Below are 12,686 nucleotides of genomic sequence, written 5' to 3' on the forward strand. Positions count from 1 at the left end.
GGCCACCTCGGTCCCCCCGAAAGATGCCATTTTGGGGGTACGGCCGGGCTGAAGAGTGCCATCTGGGGGCACGGCCGAGCCCCGGGTGCCATCTCGGGGGGCAGCGACCCACCCCGTCCCCTCGCGTCTCCCCGCTCCCTCGGTGCGCGTCGAGGCACAACCGGGGGCCGCGCCCCGGCCGGAGCAGGCTGCCATTAGCATTCAGCCCCGCCGCCATGCAGCGCTGCCAGCAGCCCTGCGCCGGCCGTGCCTGCACGCTGCCAACGCCGCCGTGCCGCCGGCTGCCGGGGGGGCAGCGGGGGAGGCAGGGGGAAGGTGCGGTGTCCTAGCGGCCCCGCAGCCGAGGCGCCCGCCCCGAACCGCGGCGCTTTCTTCGGGAGCCCCCCCCCCCCCCCCCTCCCCGCCGCCGCAGGGGCTAGCAGGGGGAAGGAGAAGGGGGCGCTCCCTCGCCCCCCATTTTCAGCACAACGGGAGGGGGGGGGAGTTCATCGGCACAAACAAGGAGCGCAGGACCCGCTTCCTCCCCCCCTCCCTTCCCTCGGCGATAAATCCAGCCGGGCTATGCATCGCGATGGGGACGCGCTGCCGCCTTCCCCGCGCTGAGGCGGCGGCTGCTGCCGCTGCCGGGGGGGCCGCCATCCCCTCGGCGGGGACAGAGCAGCCGCCGCGGGGGCTGCCCGGCCCCCAGCGAGGGAGCAGCCGCCGCTGAGGTCGCCCTGCCCTCGGCCAGGGCCGCCGCCAAGGGCCGGGGGGAGCCCGAGCCGCTGCGACACGGGAGGGAGAACGGGGCTCGGCGCGCAGGGAGGAGGCGCAGCGGGCATGCGCCGGCCGAGCCGCTGACTGGATCCTCAGGCGAGGTACCGAGGCAAAAAAATTAAAAAAAAGGAAAAAATAATAATCCTAAAGGAATGAAGGAGAGAAGAACGGAACGCGGCGGAGGAAAGCGAAAAGGGGTTTAAAAAGGGGATAAAGCAGCGCTGGAGGAGCAGATGTGGCATGTGGGCACCGCCGGCACCAACAGGTAGGAGGAGGAGGGCAGGGGCTGGGGAGCCGGGGCTGCCGCAGCCGCAGGTGCGGGGACCCCCCCCCCCGGGCTCGGGGCTGGGGTCCGGGGGGCCGATGAGAGCCGAAGCCCGCAGACAAAGCCCCGGCTCCCCGCCGCGGGGGGCTCCCGCAGGGCGCCGGCAGCTGCGGCTGCCAGGCGGCGGCACCCGGGCGGCGCGGCGCAGTCGTGCCCGGCATGGCCGCGGGTGGCGGGCGGCCCTTCCCCGGGGGGTGCGAGCGTCTGTGGGGTGCGTGTGGGGTGTGTGGGGATGTGGGGGGGGTGCGAGGGGACGCAGGGCCGCCCGGGCGGCGGGGACGGCTCCACAGAGGAGGGAGAAGCGGCGGGGGGGGGTGAGGGGGAAGGTGGGGGGGGGAGGGGGAGCCTGATTTCATGGTTTTAAAACGATGCCATGATCTGATCAGCCTCTGTTTACACAGCAGCAATCAGGCTCTTTTGTGGACGGTAAGAATGGAAGGGTTTTGCTGGGATTCAGTGGGAATATCCTTTGTGCACCCGAGGTGGAAACGCTCGGGGTGGGGAGCGAAGGAGCCTGATCATGCCTGCTGTGGCTCCTGTCCCTGGCTCCGGAGGGAGGGGGAATAATAATAATAATAATAATAATAAACAACAGCAGACAGTTCTTTAATTTATTTTATTTTATTGCACCAAATGGTGTACCGGTGAGGTTCACCGGGAGGATTAGTGGGAATCGCGGAGCCCTAATTAGCTAAAAAAAAAAAAATATTAAAAAAAAAAAAATTATTATATGTTTATTTAAGCATAACCAAAACCAGCCCTCCTGAAAGGATGGGCATTGTATCTTGGGTGTGTTGCCTGTTTTTCCTCGGTATTTACATCGAGCGTTGCTTATTCTGAATTATGTTGAGGCTCTAAAGATTTGCATTAAAGCGGGGAGGGGGGGGACCCTAAAGCATAGTGCTATCGCCGGTCTGGCATACCTGTTTATTTGGAAGCCTAAATGATAAAATTATGGCTTATAGGAGGAAGGGAGGGGAATAATGAATACTGTTTCTCTTACAATGTGCATGAACCAACACAGTGTGATTAATGTGCTTTGGTGACTTGGGTTAAAAAACATAAATTCTGCAGGGTTTCTTTGGGTGTGATCCGTATCAACACAGCAGCTGCCTCTAAAACATTGACAAATACCGTAGCCGTAAAATAAATATAGGTAATGTCAAAATATCAGCAGCCTTTGGGGATTTTTTTAAAGATGTCAGTGATTAACTCTTGGGCTTGCAAACTGGGAATCTTTTTGATTCATAAAATCTCTGAGGCTTTAACTGTAAAATTATATATGCTACCGAATATAAGAGGCACTGGTCAGTTCTGAAACTGTAACGAGCCAAATCTGTGAAATGCCAATAATCAAACATGCTAAGCAGTAAGTATAAAAAACAACAAAAAAAAAGCCTCGGGATTTTTAAAAACAAACAATAGTACTCAAATTTACAACTTCATTTGCTTCCCCATAAATTAACATCTTTGTTAGCACTTTCTGACATCATTTCTTGTTAACTTAAGAACTGATAGCTCGATTTTTTTTCAGATATTTTGATGGCATGACAAATCAGAAAGAAGAGGATGTACTGTATGACTAGACACCAGATCAGTTCTGTTTGTGGATTACATTTTCAGTAAGATGTATGGATCTATTTTTTCCTTGTTCTTATATATAGATCATGAGACTTGACTGAGGCAATATACATATCATCCATCCATCTATGGCGAACTACAGCCATGCAGCTGACAACATTTTACAAAATCTCTCTCCTTTAACAGCTTTTCTGAAACTGACTTCACTGGGTTTCATAATAGGAGTCAGTGTGGTGGGTAACCTTCTGATCTCCATTTTGCTAGTCAAAGATAAGACCTTGCATAGAGCTCCTTACTACTTCCTGTTGGATCTTTGCTGCTCAGATATCCTCAGATCTGCAATTTGTTTCCCATTTGTTTTCACCTCTGTAAAAAATGGCTCTACTTGGACGTATGGGACTCTTACTTGCAAAGTGATTGCCTTTTTGGGGGTTTTGTCCTGCTTTCACACTGCTTTCATGTTGTTCTGCATAAGCGTCACCAGATACTTAGCTATTGCCCACCACCGTTTTTATACGAAAAGGCTGACCTTCTGGACTTGTTTGGCCGTTATCTGTATGGTGTGGACCCTCTCTGTAGCCATGGCTTTCCCCCCAGTTTTAGATGTGGGCACCTACTCGTTCATTAGGGAGGAAGACCAATGCACTTTCCAGCATCGTTCCTTCAGGGCTAATGATTCTTTGGGATTTATGCTTCTTCTTGCCCTCATCCTCCTAGCCACACAGCTTGTCTACCTCAAGCTGATATTTTTTGTTCACGACCGCAGGAAAATGAAGCCAGTCCAGTTTGTTGCAGCAGTGAGCCAGAACTGGACTTTCCATGGTCCTGGAGCGAGCGGTCAAGCGGCTGCTAATTGGCTGGCTGGATTTGGAAGGGGTCCCACACCGCCAACCTTGTTGGGAATCAGGCAAAACGCGAACACCACAGGCAGGAGAAGGCTACTGGTTTTAGACGAGTTCAAAATGGAGAAGAGAATCAGCAGAATGTTCTACATCATGACATTCCTCTTTCTGACCTTGTGGGGTCCCTATTTGGTAGCCTGTTACTGGAGAGTTTTTGCAAGAGGGCCTGTAGTACCAGGGGGATTTCTAACGGCCGCTGTCTGGATGAGTTTTGCCCAAGCTGGAATCAATCCTTTTGTCTGCATTTTCTCCAACAGGGAGCTGAGGCGCTGTTTCAGCACAACCCTTCTTTACTGCAGAAAATCCAGGTTACCAAGGGAACCTTACTGTGTTATATGAGGGAGCATCTGTAAATCTTTAGCCTTGTGAAACACTACCATTCTCTGCTAAGCAATTGTGGCCTGTAGCCATGTCTTGAGAAGAAAATCAAGAATGGGATGTCAGCAGTTGTAAGGATTTGGGCAACATTCTGCAGTCTTTGCAATAGCTCACCTCTAATCCTATTTTAAACCTAAACATGTTCCTGCTGACCACTGCTGAAGGTTTGTAATTAAGAACAAAGGACTGAACTACTGCCCTGAATTCCTTTATGTGGTTGAAATCTAGATTATGAAAGTAGCAGGTGCTAAGTATCAGTGCTAAATGCTGTGTATATCACTACATAAAATAAGACCATCAAAAAGATTAGCATTGGACATCTTAATAAATTAAGTTGATATGAGGTTAATGTGTTGACAAAACTAATTTTAGACATCTGAAGACCTTTAAAACATTTCATACAATTATTGTTTTGCAAAGACTGAAAACTGGGGACTCAAGTACTGTAACTGATTAAAGATGTGCCATGCATTATTGGATTATCACACTTACAAATCTGTTTGCCTTGTGAGTAAGTTTTGGGGAGCATTCCAAAGCAGTATTTTTGTTTGGATTTAGACTTAACTTTTTTTTTCCCCTTTTCTTTTTTTTTTTTCCTTTTTTCTTTTTCCCAAATATATTACTCTTTCTAAATACCATTTTCCTTAACGGTGAAATTACTAACATTTAACTGTATTCTGTGGGTTTTGCTGATTTGGTATAAAGTTTAATAGACTCTTATTTATATTTTTAAAAAAGCTAGATATCAGTCTGTTAGGCAACGTTAATGATAATATCCAGTCATAATTGAACAGTTATAATTATACAGAATAAACACATGTTGCCTTAAAGGGTTATCTAGTATCTTCCATTTTGTTTAGCATTGAAGCAAATAAGCAAGGAAAATTGAATCAGTAACTCTGGTCAGTCATTTGGGAGTGCATGAGAGATCACTTAGTCCTCTTTTTTCCTTTTTACTCCAATGGTTCCCAAAATCAGTATGCACATCACTGGGATGATATGATTTTTTTCTAGGTGTGCCGCCCTTTCTAGTTTGTTCTGAGAAACACAGGCAGTTGATGTATGTTTATATTTTAAGACAGCTGTCATGGGGAGACCGCAGCCTTAGTATGATATCTTGCACAATTTGTGAAGCATTTATTCTACTGAAGGCACAGTCTTGTTTATATTTTCTGCACATTTTGGTGTATTGGTTGTTTTAAATTATTTAAGTTTTAAATTGTGAAAGCATATAATATGATTTCTTAGTATTTTAGAAATACATTAGAGTCTGTGAGTCTTTCCTTCTTTAAGATACAGATGTGTGGATTTCAATATAAAGTTGCATTTGCCAAAATTTACCTGTGTAGCTTGTTAATTTTCTTGGAATAAAATTTTACATTTTTCCAGTTATACAATTAACCTTTTTTATTTTGTCTAGTGAGCTAGCATGAAGTACTGAGAATGTAGCCATTATGAATTATTATCCTTTGCAGTCACTGTATTCCCAAACTGTAAATGCATGAACGATGGGGACCACAGGATTGATAAATGATATTATCTACAGTAGCACTATTGTGTAGTTTATCATAATTACCCATCTATCTGTTCTAATATGTCAGTTATATTTAAAGTTACAACACAGTATTTGACATTAACTTCACGGTTTAATTTTGGAAAATGTGTATATTTGAAGCACAACATCATGAGTCAGTCGATCGTAAAGAACATTGATTTTTTCTTAATTTTTTTGGAGAGACAAGACTAGAGGTCTTAATTCAGTATTGGTGTATCTTGTTCTTTGTTGTAGTTTTATGACCAGCAAGTTAATATATACATACACGAGCAGCAGTCAATAATGGAAATGCTTAAATTTGTATGATAACATTATACAACATATGCAACAATTCAGAGAGTTGTGTCTATATGTGATCAGACAACTTGATCAAAGATTTAGTGAGCAATCTGTTTGACCTCACTTACACTTTTATACTGAGGTTGATTGGTTGAGAGGCATGGCTTAATATACTGTGTTGAAACAGAAAACTTGCTGAAATACCAAGTCCTCATCAGTACAAGGATGTTTCAGAACGTAATTTGAAACGGGACCAATAAACTTCCACCAAAAGGACTTTTTTACTACACCGGAAAAGGCTTTGAAATTAAGGTAGTTAAGCAATTGTCAAAGATAGCAGGAGTGCATAAAAACTGAATCGTATGTTGAGAAAAATTCTGAAAGTTATCCCACTTCAGTTTATTAAAAGGTTGATTGGCAATAACTTCAGTCTAATTTCTATAAAATAGTAACCTTTACAAGGAACATTGATATTACATATTGTAATAAAGAAGTACATATAAATAAAGTTGTAAATAGTGTTATAGTTGTAGAAGTAGTCAGTTCTGAGGATTAGCCAGAAAATTTTCAACTATGAAATTTCACAAGCTGCAAATTCGGGGCCTGGCCTAGCTCCTAATAAAGTCAGTTGGTGTTTTCCCATTAACTTCATTTGGAGCAGAAGCAGGCCCTCACGTTTCTATAGTACTATGCTTCTGAAATACTAAGAAGGCTGTATTTACTATGCAGTGGGAAAGGAAAAAACAATTTAAAATTATTTCCCTGGAAGTTTTGCAAGCAGTAACTGATGTAAATTAAAATAATAAACAGTAAACAAGTCTGAAAGCAAATATTTTGCTAAATGTTTTTCTTTTGATATGAACATAATTCATTTGACTAACTGAAAAATACATGAGTGTCTTGCTACCTGACAGAGGAAGACTTCCTCTTTCTTAAGTGAATTTTTATACTTGTTCCATTAAGAAGTCTTGTAACAGATGTAATTCCTTTTATTCTCTCCAGTGTTAAAAGAACAAGGGGATGTGCAGTGAAGTTAAAAGTCAACAAATGAAGTAACATGCCATGCAAAGTTATTACTCAGTGGAACTCACTGGCGCAGGATGTCCAGTACCTTAGAGAGGTTCCTGCAGGAATTACATGTAGACGTGAAGTTAAGCAGTGCTTGCAGGTTCTGCCACCGGTGTCATTTGATCCTAGTCAGCACATCTAACCTCATGCATTGGGGGATAAATTCAAAAGAGCAAGAAGGTTCCTTCCAGCTCTGTACACGGTTGTGTCATGGTATGAAAAGCTCTCTGCTCTCATTTCAGTACAGGAGTGAAATTGGTGCCAAAGCTTATGCAGAGCTGGTAGATTACTCTTCTATTTCAGAATAGCAAAGAATATTGCAGTGTTTTATGTCTGCGTTGATCTTTGATGCTCATGGGTTATGTGATGCTAGTTGTTTTAATTTTCCTGGGTAAGAAAAAAAAGTAAGAACAGCTGCCCTCGAGAAAAGACTGTCTGCCCCTCTTGCTTTCCTGCCCTCTACTTGTGTCACTGGCTCTTTGGCAACCTCTCCATCAGTTCTTCTTCAATGTGAAATATTTCATATATTGAGTACTATTTCTTCTGCTCCAGTGCTCCTTAAGAAGTATCTCAGCCATCCCCCCTCCAGAGCAGATAAGAGGAGCCCGCTTTCCTTGATAGTAGTTTCTTGCAGCAGCTTCCCAAGGATTGTGAGTGTCTGGGTTCCCTCCTAAAGACAGAAGGAGGCAACTGGTTCCTTCCAGTTGCCCTCCTGGAGCCATCATGGCATGATGCTTGGCTAGCACACTGCCTATCTCTGTCTTTTGGCATTGGTCATGAAGAAGTCACTGTCTGTTATGCAGAGAAAAATGCATAATGGTGAGAGGGCAGCAGGAAACAATTTCCCCTCTCCCAACTCCTTCATAAAGAAACCACAGTTATTGTTGCATTGATCCTCTAAATGAATAAAATGGACAGTTAGCAAATTAATGCAAGGTTTTTGGTATAACCCTAAAATATTATTACACAGTGGTTTTCGGGCAGTCTCCAGGCCTTGAGGCAGAGCAGCCTGCTGTATCTATCTCTTTGTAAGTGCATTGAGTTTGCTCGCTTGTATTGTCTTCCAAGCATGAGAACATTTTACTTATATTAATCTGAGCCCAGTATTGCAGCAAGCTGCTGTTATTCATGGGTTTAATAAATAAAGGGAAGTCTGGTGGTTTTTGAGGTGAATTAAAGACGTACTTTGATTAATACTTGTTTTTTAGCAAATGTTGAATAAAACTATGGGTTGCCAGGCTCTTCCATAGTTACACAGTCAGCTGTCAATTATTGCAAACAGAAATGGTGTAGACTAACTTGCATAAAACATAGGTAATACAAAGCATATGCACACTAGCCTGTAAGAACTTCCTGTGTTTATTACATTTGTTGAGGAATGAAGTTAAGCTGAACTAAAAAGCTGCAGGAGAAATTAAAAGGAAAATGGTGGGTGTTTTTCCTTTTATTTCTGCTTTGTTTTAGCATAGCCCTGCTAATCTGCAACCTGGGTTACACACCCACAGACAACCAGGAGTTGACTGTACAGTTCTGCATACCACATAGACAACTTCCCTCCAGTTTATACTCTTTGAGAGCTGTAGAAGTGCACACTACTAATCTGATTGACTTTTCAGAGAAAAGAGAAGATACAGTATTCTTCAAAACTAAAATTCAGTGTATGCTCTCTGCTTTTGTTTACTGAAGTGATTTTGAGTATAAAGAAATCAGTGATCTAAATCAGTAATGATCATAAGCATACTCTGGCTTTGTCCATTAACAGCAGGACGAGATGACATTTTGCGATGCGTATGCCAGCAACAAATCAAAGAGTTTGATATTACACACCATGACTTTCCTTGAGTGGCCTGAAAATAGCTCATGCTTATATTTAGAAAAGATACGATGAAGTTGTCCATTTAAATGGATAAAGTCTGTATCTAGCCAGTATCAGAAAACAAAACAAAAAGTGAATTTTAAAGATTGCTCATTATAAATAGCAAAGGGTTTTTGTGGTGGTTTTTGTTTATCTGAACTGTGTAATTACATAAGTATATGATGATCAAAGGAGTGCCACAGTAAATAAGGCAGAGTTTTAATAGTCTAAAGAGGAAATAAGTAACAACAAGCCATTTGATGTAAAATAAATATAGCTGTCCATATGTTTCATAAAATTTAGAAAACAAAGCAATAATTGAGATTTTCACTGCATAGTGATTTTAAATACCCAATGCGTTTAAAAACAATGTCATTAGACAGTGAGGTGACTGATGCAGTCCAGTGAGACTTACTCTTCACATCACAGTTTTTGTACTATGCACTACATTTAATGAGCATGAGGTTTGAAAACAGAATTTGTCTGATACAATCATCAACAAACTGCATTAGCTACAATAAAACTTCTCCAAATATTAGGTAAATTGCTGTCTCCAGAGATTATTCAAAATTATCCCTGTGCTAATTCAGGAAAAGTCTACTTCACCATTGCAAAAGAGCCATCTAGTTAAAGATGTTTTTTTCATCCTTTCATTTGTTAGCCAAGACAGCTTCTTCTGTAATGTGGAATTAAAAATACCAAGTTTGAAAGGATATATTTGAGTTCCAACTATTATGCCACCGATCCGTGATATTGTTGTCATATTTTAAGTAAACCCACAAGGTCTATGGTTGAAGAATGTAAACAGTCACTTAGAAAACAAACAAACAAAGCAAAACCCAATGACATGCTTCCAGTTCATTCTCTCCTATTTGCATGGAATGCTAAAATTTCAGTTTTAAGAATGTGAAGGAAATCTCTGAAAAGAAGAAGAAGGCTATAATATATGTATTGCATTGTCTGCATGGTTTTAGTCTATCAGCTTGCCTAAGCTTTGCCAATGAATTTAAGCAGCATAGATTGAATTCTCATGCTACCATTAACTACAGCATTTCCTGACCCCTTTTATTTCCATTCTATAACCGTAAAGCTCAGGCATGTTAACATTCTTATGCAAACTGAAGAAATTGCTAAAAATAGAGTTTTGCACTACAATAATTTTGGAGGATCAGCTTCGTGAGACAGTCTAAGAGGGTACCTATTTACGATGACTACTTTGGGCAGCAGCTTGGAGGGTACAACAAAATTTTAACCCCTGTTTATGAGCTAGCTAAAATCCTGCTGTCCCTCAGTGAAACCACCTCTCATGTCTCACTTCCATGCTGACATTAAGTAGGACTTCATTTGTGCATACCCTGAGTGTTAATGGGTGAAACTGAGCAGTGAGCAGAGAACAGAAATGCCTAGACAATTGTCTTTTCAAAACAGAAATAACAGAAGAAGCAGAGGCCCAGAGGTAAACATTTTTGTGAGCTGGTTTGTATTTCATGCCCTGTTGCCCCCTCAGTAGTGACTGAGATCTTCTGGTTTACTCTTGATTTTTTTGAAAATATATCTGTGCCACTCCACTATATCCCACCCCTTAGAAGTTGATTTTATGCTTAATCAAGTTTGTGTAGTCTTTACAATACATATTTAGTAGTAAAACATTTGTAGCTTTGCACTGATTATGGAGATATATATCAGTGTAAGTGCTTGCCCATTTCCATAAGCAATTCCTGTGTTACAGGCACACAAATCCTATTTTTGAAATTAAGGCACTCTACAATTATGTGTTTCCTGAATTCTCTGTTAAGGCCCTTAAGCTTTGGAAATTTCTCCTATTTGATCCAAAACACTCAATGCAGATTATTATGGCACACCGCAGGGAACATTCGATCTCTCTGACTGCAGGACTGTTTGGACATCATGAAGACTGGAAATGTATATTTAGCTCCTGTGTAATAATTTATGGTAATGACTGAGCAATAGAAGCAATAGTGATGGGGATCCTAAAATAACATATTTGGGTAATTGCAACTTTTAATCGTAAGACATCCAGCACAAAGGAGAAACGCTCCTTTTGTAAGATGATTATGTAAATGAAAATTAAATACACAATTAAATTCAGTTCTATAGGATTTTGATTATCATATTCTGTCAAAGCTACAGCAACATGGGCATAAAAAAAAGAAATTAGAGTACCATTTGACATGTAATCCTTGTAACTTTGGCTATATTCTTGCAATCCCTACTCAAGGAAAAAAATCCCTCTCTTTTGTGGAAACTTGTCTCAATAAAGTCTGTAAGATCTTGATAATTTACGTAAGTGTTCATGTTCTTTACTTGACTATTTCTCAGTGAGAGCATGGTATAGCAGGACTTGAACCGTAATTATGTCGTAGTCTATGTGCAAAACTAACCTTTTGATTGGTTTCAAGAGGGAATGTATATGTGTATATATGGGCTTTTCTCAGGCTCTCTGATAGAGTGCGGTGTAGTTGGTTACAAGCAGTGATGGCTCAAGCCCCCAAGGAAGGCACAGAGCATCACACTAGAGCATGACAAGTGAGTATAGAAACAGGTGCAAGGAAGGTGAGGGACCTGTGCTAATAGTAGTAGATAATGCTTTTGGAGTCCTTTGTAAGTTCCTAAGTGTCAGTAAGGGTATCTGCAGTAAGGTGGGGTGGAATGCTGCTGCCCACACTTCTTTACATAGGGGAGGGCTGGAAGTAGTACATGTTATAGGTTGGTTTCTGCCCCATGGTGTGGTAGTTTTGGTCACTAAACCCAGCAGCCTAGGGATTTAACCCAGGTGGATTATTTGGTCACAGTCTATGCTGTTCAAATGTGTGAAGCTTGTTTTTCTTTCAGTGTTTGCTGTGAGTAGTTTCTGGTTTTCATAGGTAAAAAAGAGGTGTGTGTAAAGAGAATGAATGGGCAGATCAAATCCTTTCCAACACAACCTTTGTGTGAGGAATTTCAAAAGGTTGGAGATAGATGTGGAAGTCCCTCGTGGTTTTACCACATCTCTCAGACAGTCTTGTATTTCAGTTTAGTTAGCATATATGCACACAAGGGACTGAAGTGATCGGCCCCCATCAGCATTCAGTCTCTTTCCAATGTAAATCTCCAAAAAGACAGGACAACGTTTGTGGAGACTCTTTTATATAGATGACCATCCTCTAAGAGACGTGTTGTCACAAAAGCTAGGATTTATTGTATCCTTTTGTATTGGAGAAAATTCAATTTTGTATCTTTTGGAATAAAATTTCATGTTATATTTGCTTATTAGCATACCAACTTAAAGGCAGTGTTACAAAAAGAGTCCATTGCCCTCTCTGAACTAGGCGAACCACAAGTCTATCTGGTAAACAGTATCAGCAGGGATATCGTGATATCGCGATACCTTTGGCATCAGATAAATGCTGATATGTTCACAGTTATTGCAATATTTGACTGTGTAAAACCCCTGAAGGGGTTAATTTCCCGCTTTGACATTTTCCCTACACAAGCATCTTCATCCCCTTTCATACAGGATAGGCTTGGTAAATGTGGATGCTTTGGGTGGTATTGACATCTCAGCCATGCCATCTAAGGACAAGTGCTAAATAATTTATTAATTGAAAGTTAAGAAGAGGCTGTGTAAAGCAACAAAACAAGCTGTGTTTTCTTAAGTTGTGTTTGTGATCCATTAAACATTGGCTTTGGTACCTGGGTATTGTCAGACCTAGTATACAAACCTGATATGAAATTAGAAATCAAGCTGTCAAGATAATTCCTAGTCACTGAGTGTAACTATGAAATGTTATTGTTAGGTATATTCTAATGGACTGCTTCTTTGCAAATATTCACAAAGTCTGTATGGTAAAACACGGATAGAAAAGCCTTGGCCATATTGAACTTAGTAATAAAATGCCTGTTGCTTTCAGTGAAGTCTGAATGCTGTGCATAAACCTTAATTTCCAAAGATGACAGATTCACTTGTGCATGCCCAGCATGTCTAAG

General features: G+C 41.7%; 1 protein-coding gene across 3 annotated transcripts; it reads left to right on the forward strand.

Annotated features, from left to right (window-relative positions):
• Positions 1-387: 387 nt before the first annotated feature.
• Positions 388-10,874, forward strand: GPR85 (G protein-coupled receptor 85). Of its 3 annotated transcripts, none has more exons than XM_035332268.1 (2): positions 388-1,021; positions 2,616-10,874. In XM_035332268.1, exon 2 carries the CDS (start codon positions 2,791-2,793, stop codon positions 3,901-3,903), a length of 1,113 nt encoding a protein of 370 aa, XP_035188159.1. In that variant the 5' UTR covers positions 388-1,021; positions 2,616-2,790; the 3' UTR covers positions 3,904-10,874. The 3 variants fall into 3 exon arrangements, with proteins under 3 accessions (XP_035188159.1, XP_035188174.1, XP_035188163.1); XM_035332283.1 differs by lacking the exon at positions 388-1,021 and adding an exon at positions 1,031-1,292; XM_035332272.1 differs by lacking the exon at positions 388-1,021 and adding an exon at positions 1,394-1,507.
• The last annotated feature ends 1,812 nt before the right edge of the window (positions 10,875-12,686 follow it).

This window comes from Oxyura jamaicensis, chromosome 1 (assembly GCF_011077185.1).
Source record: "Oxyura jamaicensis isolate SHBP4307 breed ruddy duck chromosome 1, BPBGC_Ojam_1.0, whole genome shotgun sequence".
Taxonomy (NCBI): Eukaryota; Metazoa; Chordata; class Aves; order Anseriformes; family Anatidae; genus Oxyura; species Oxyura jamaicensis.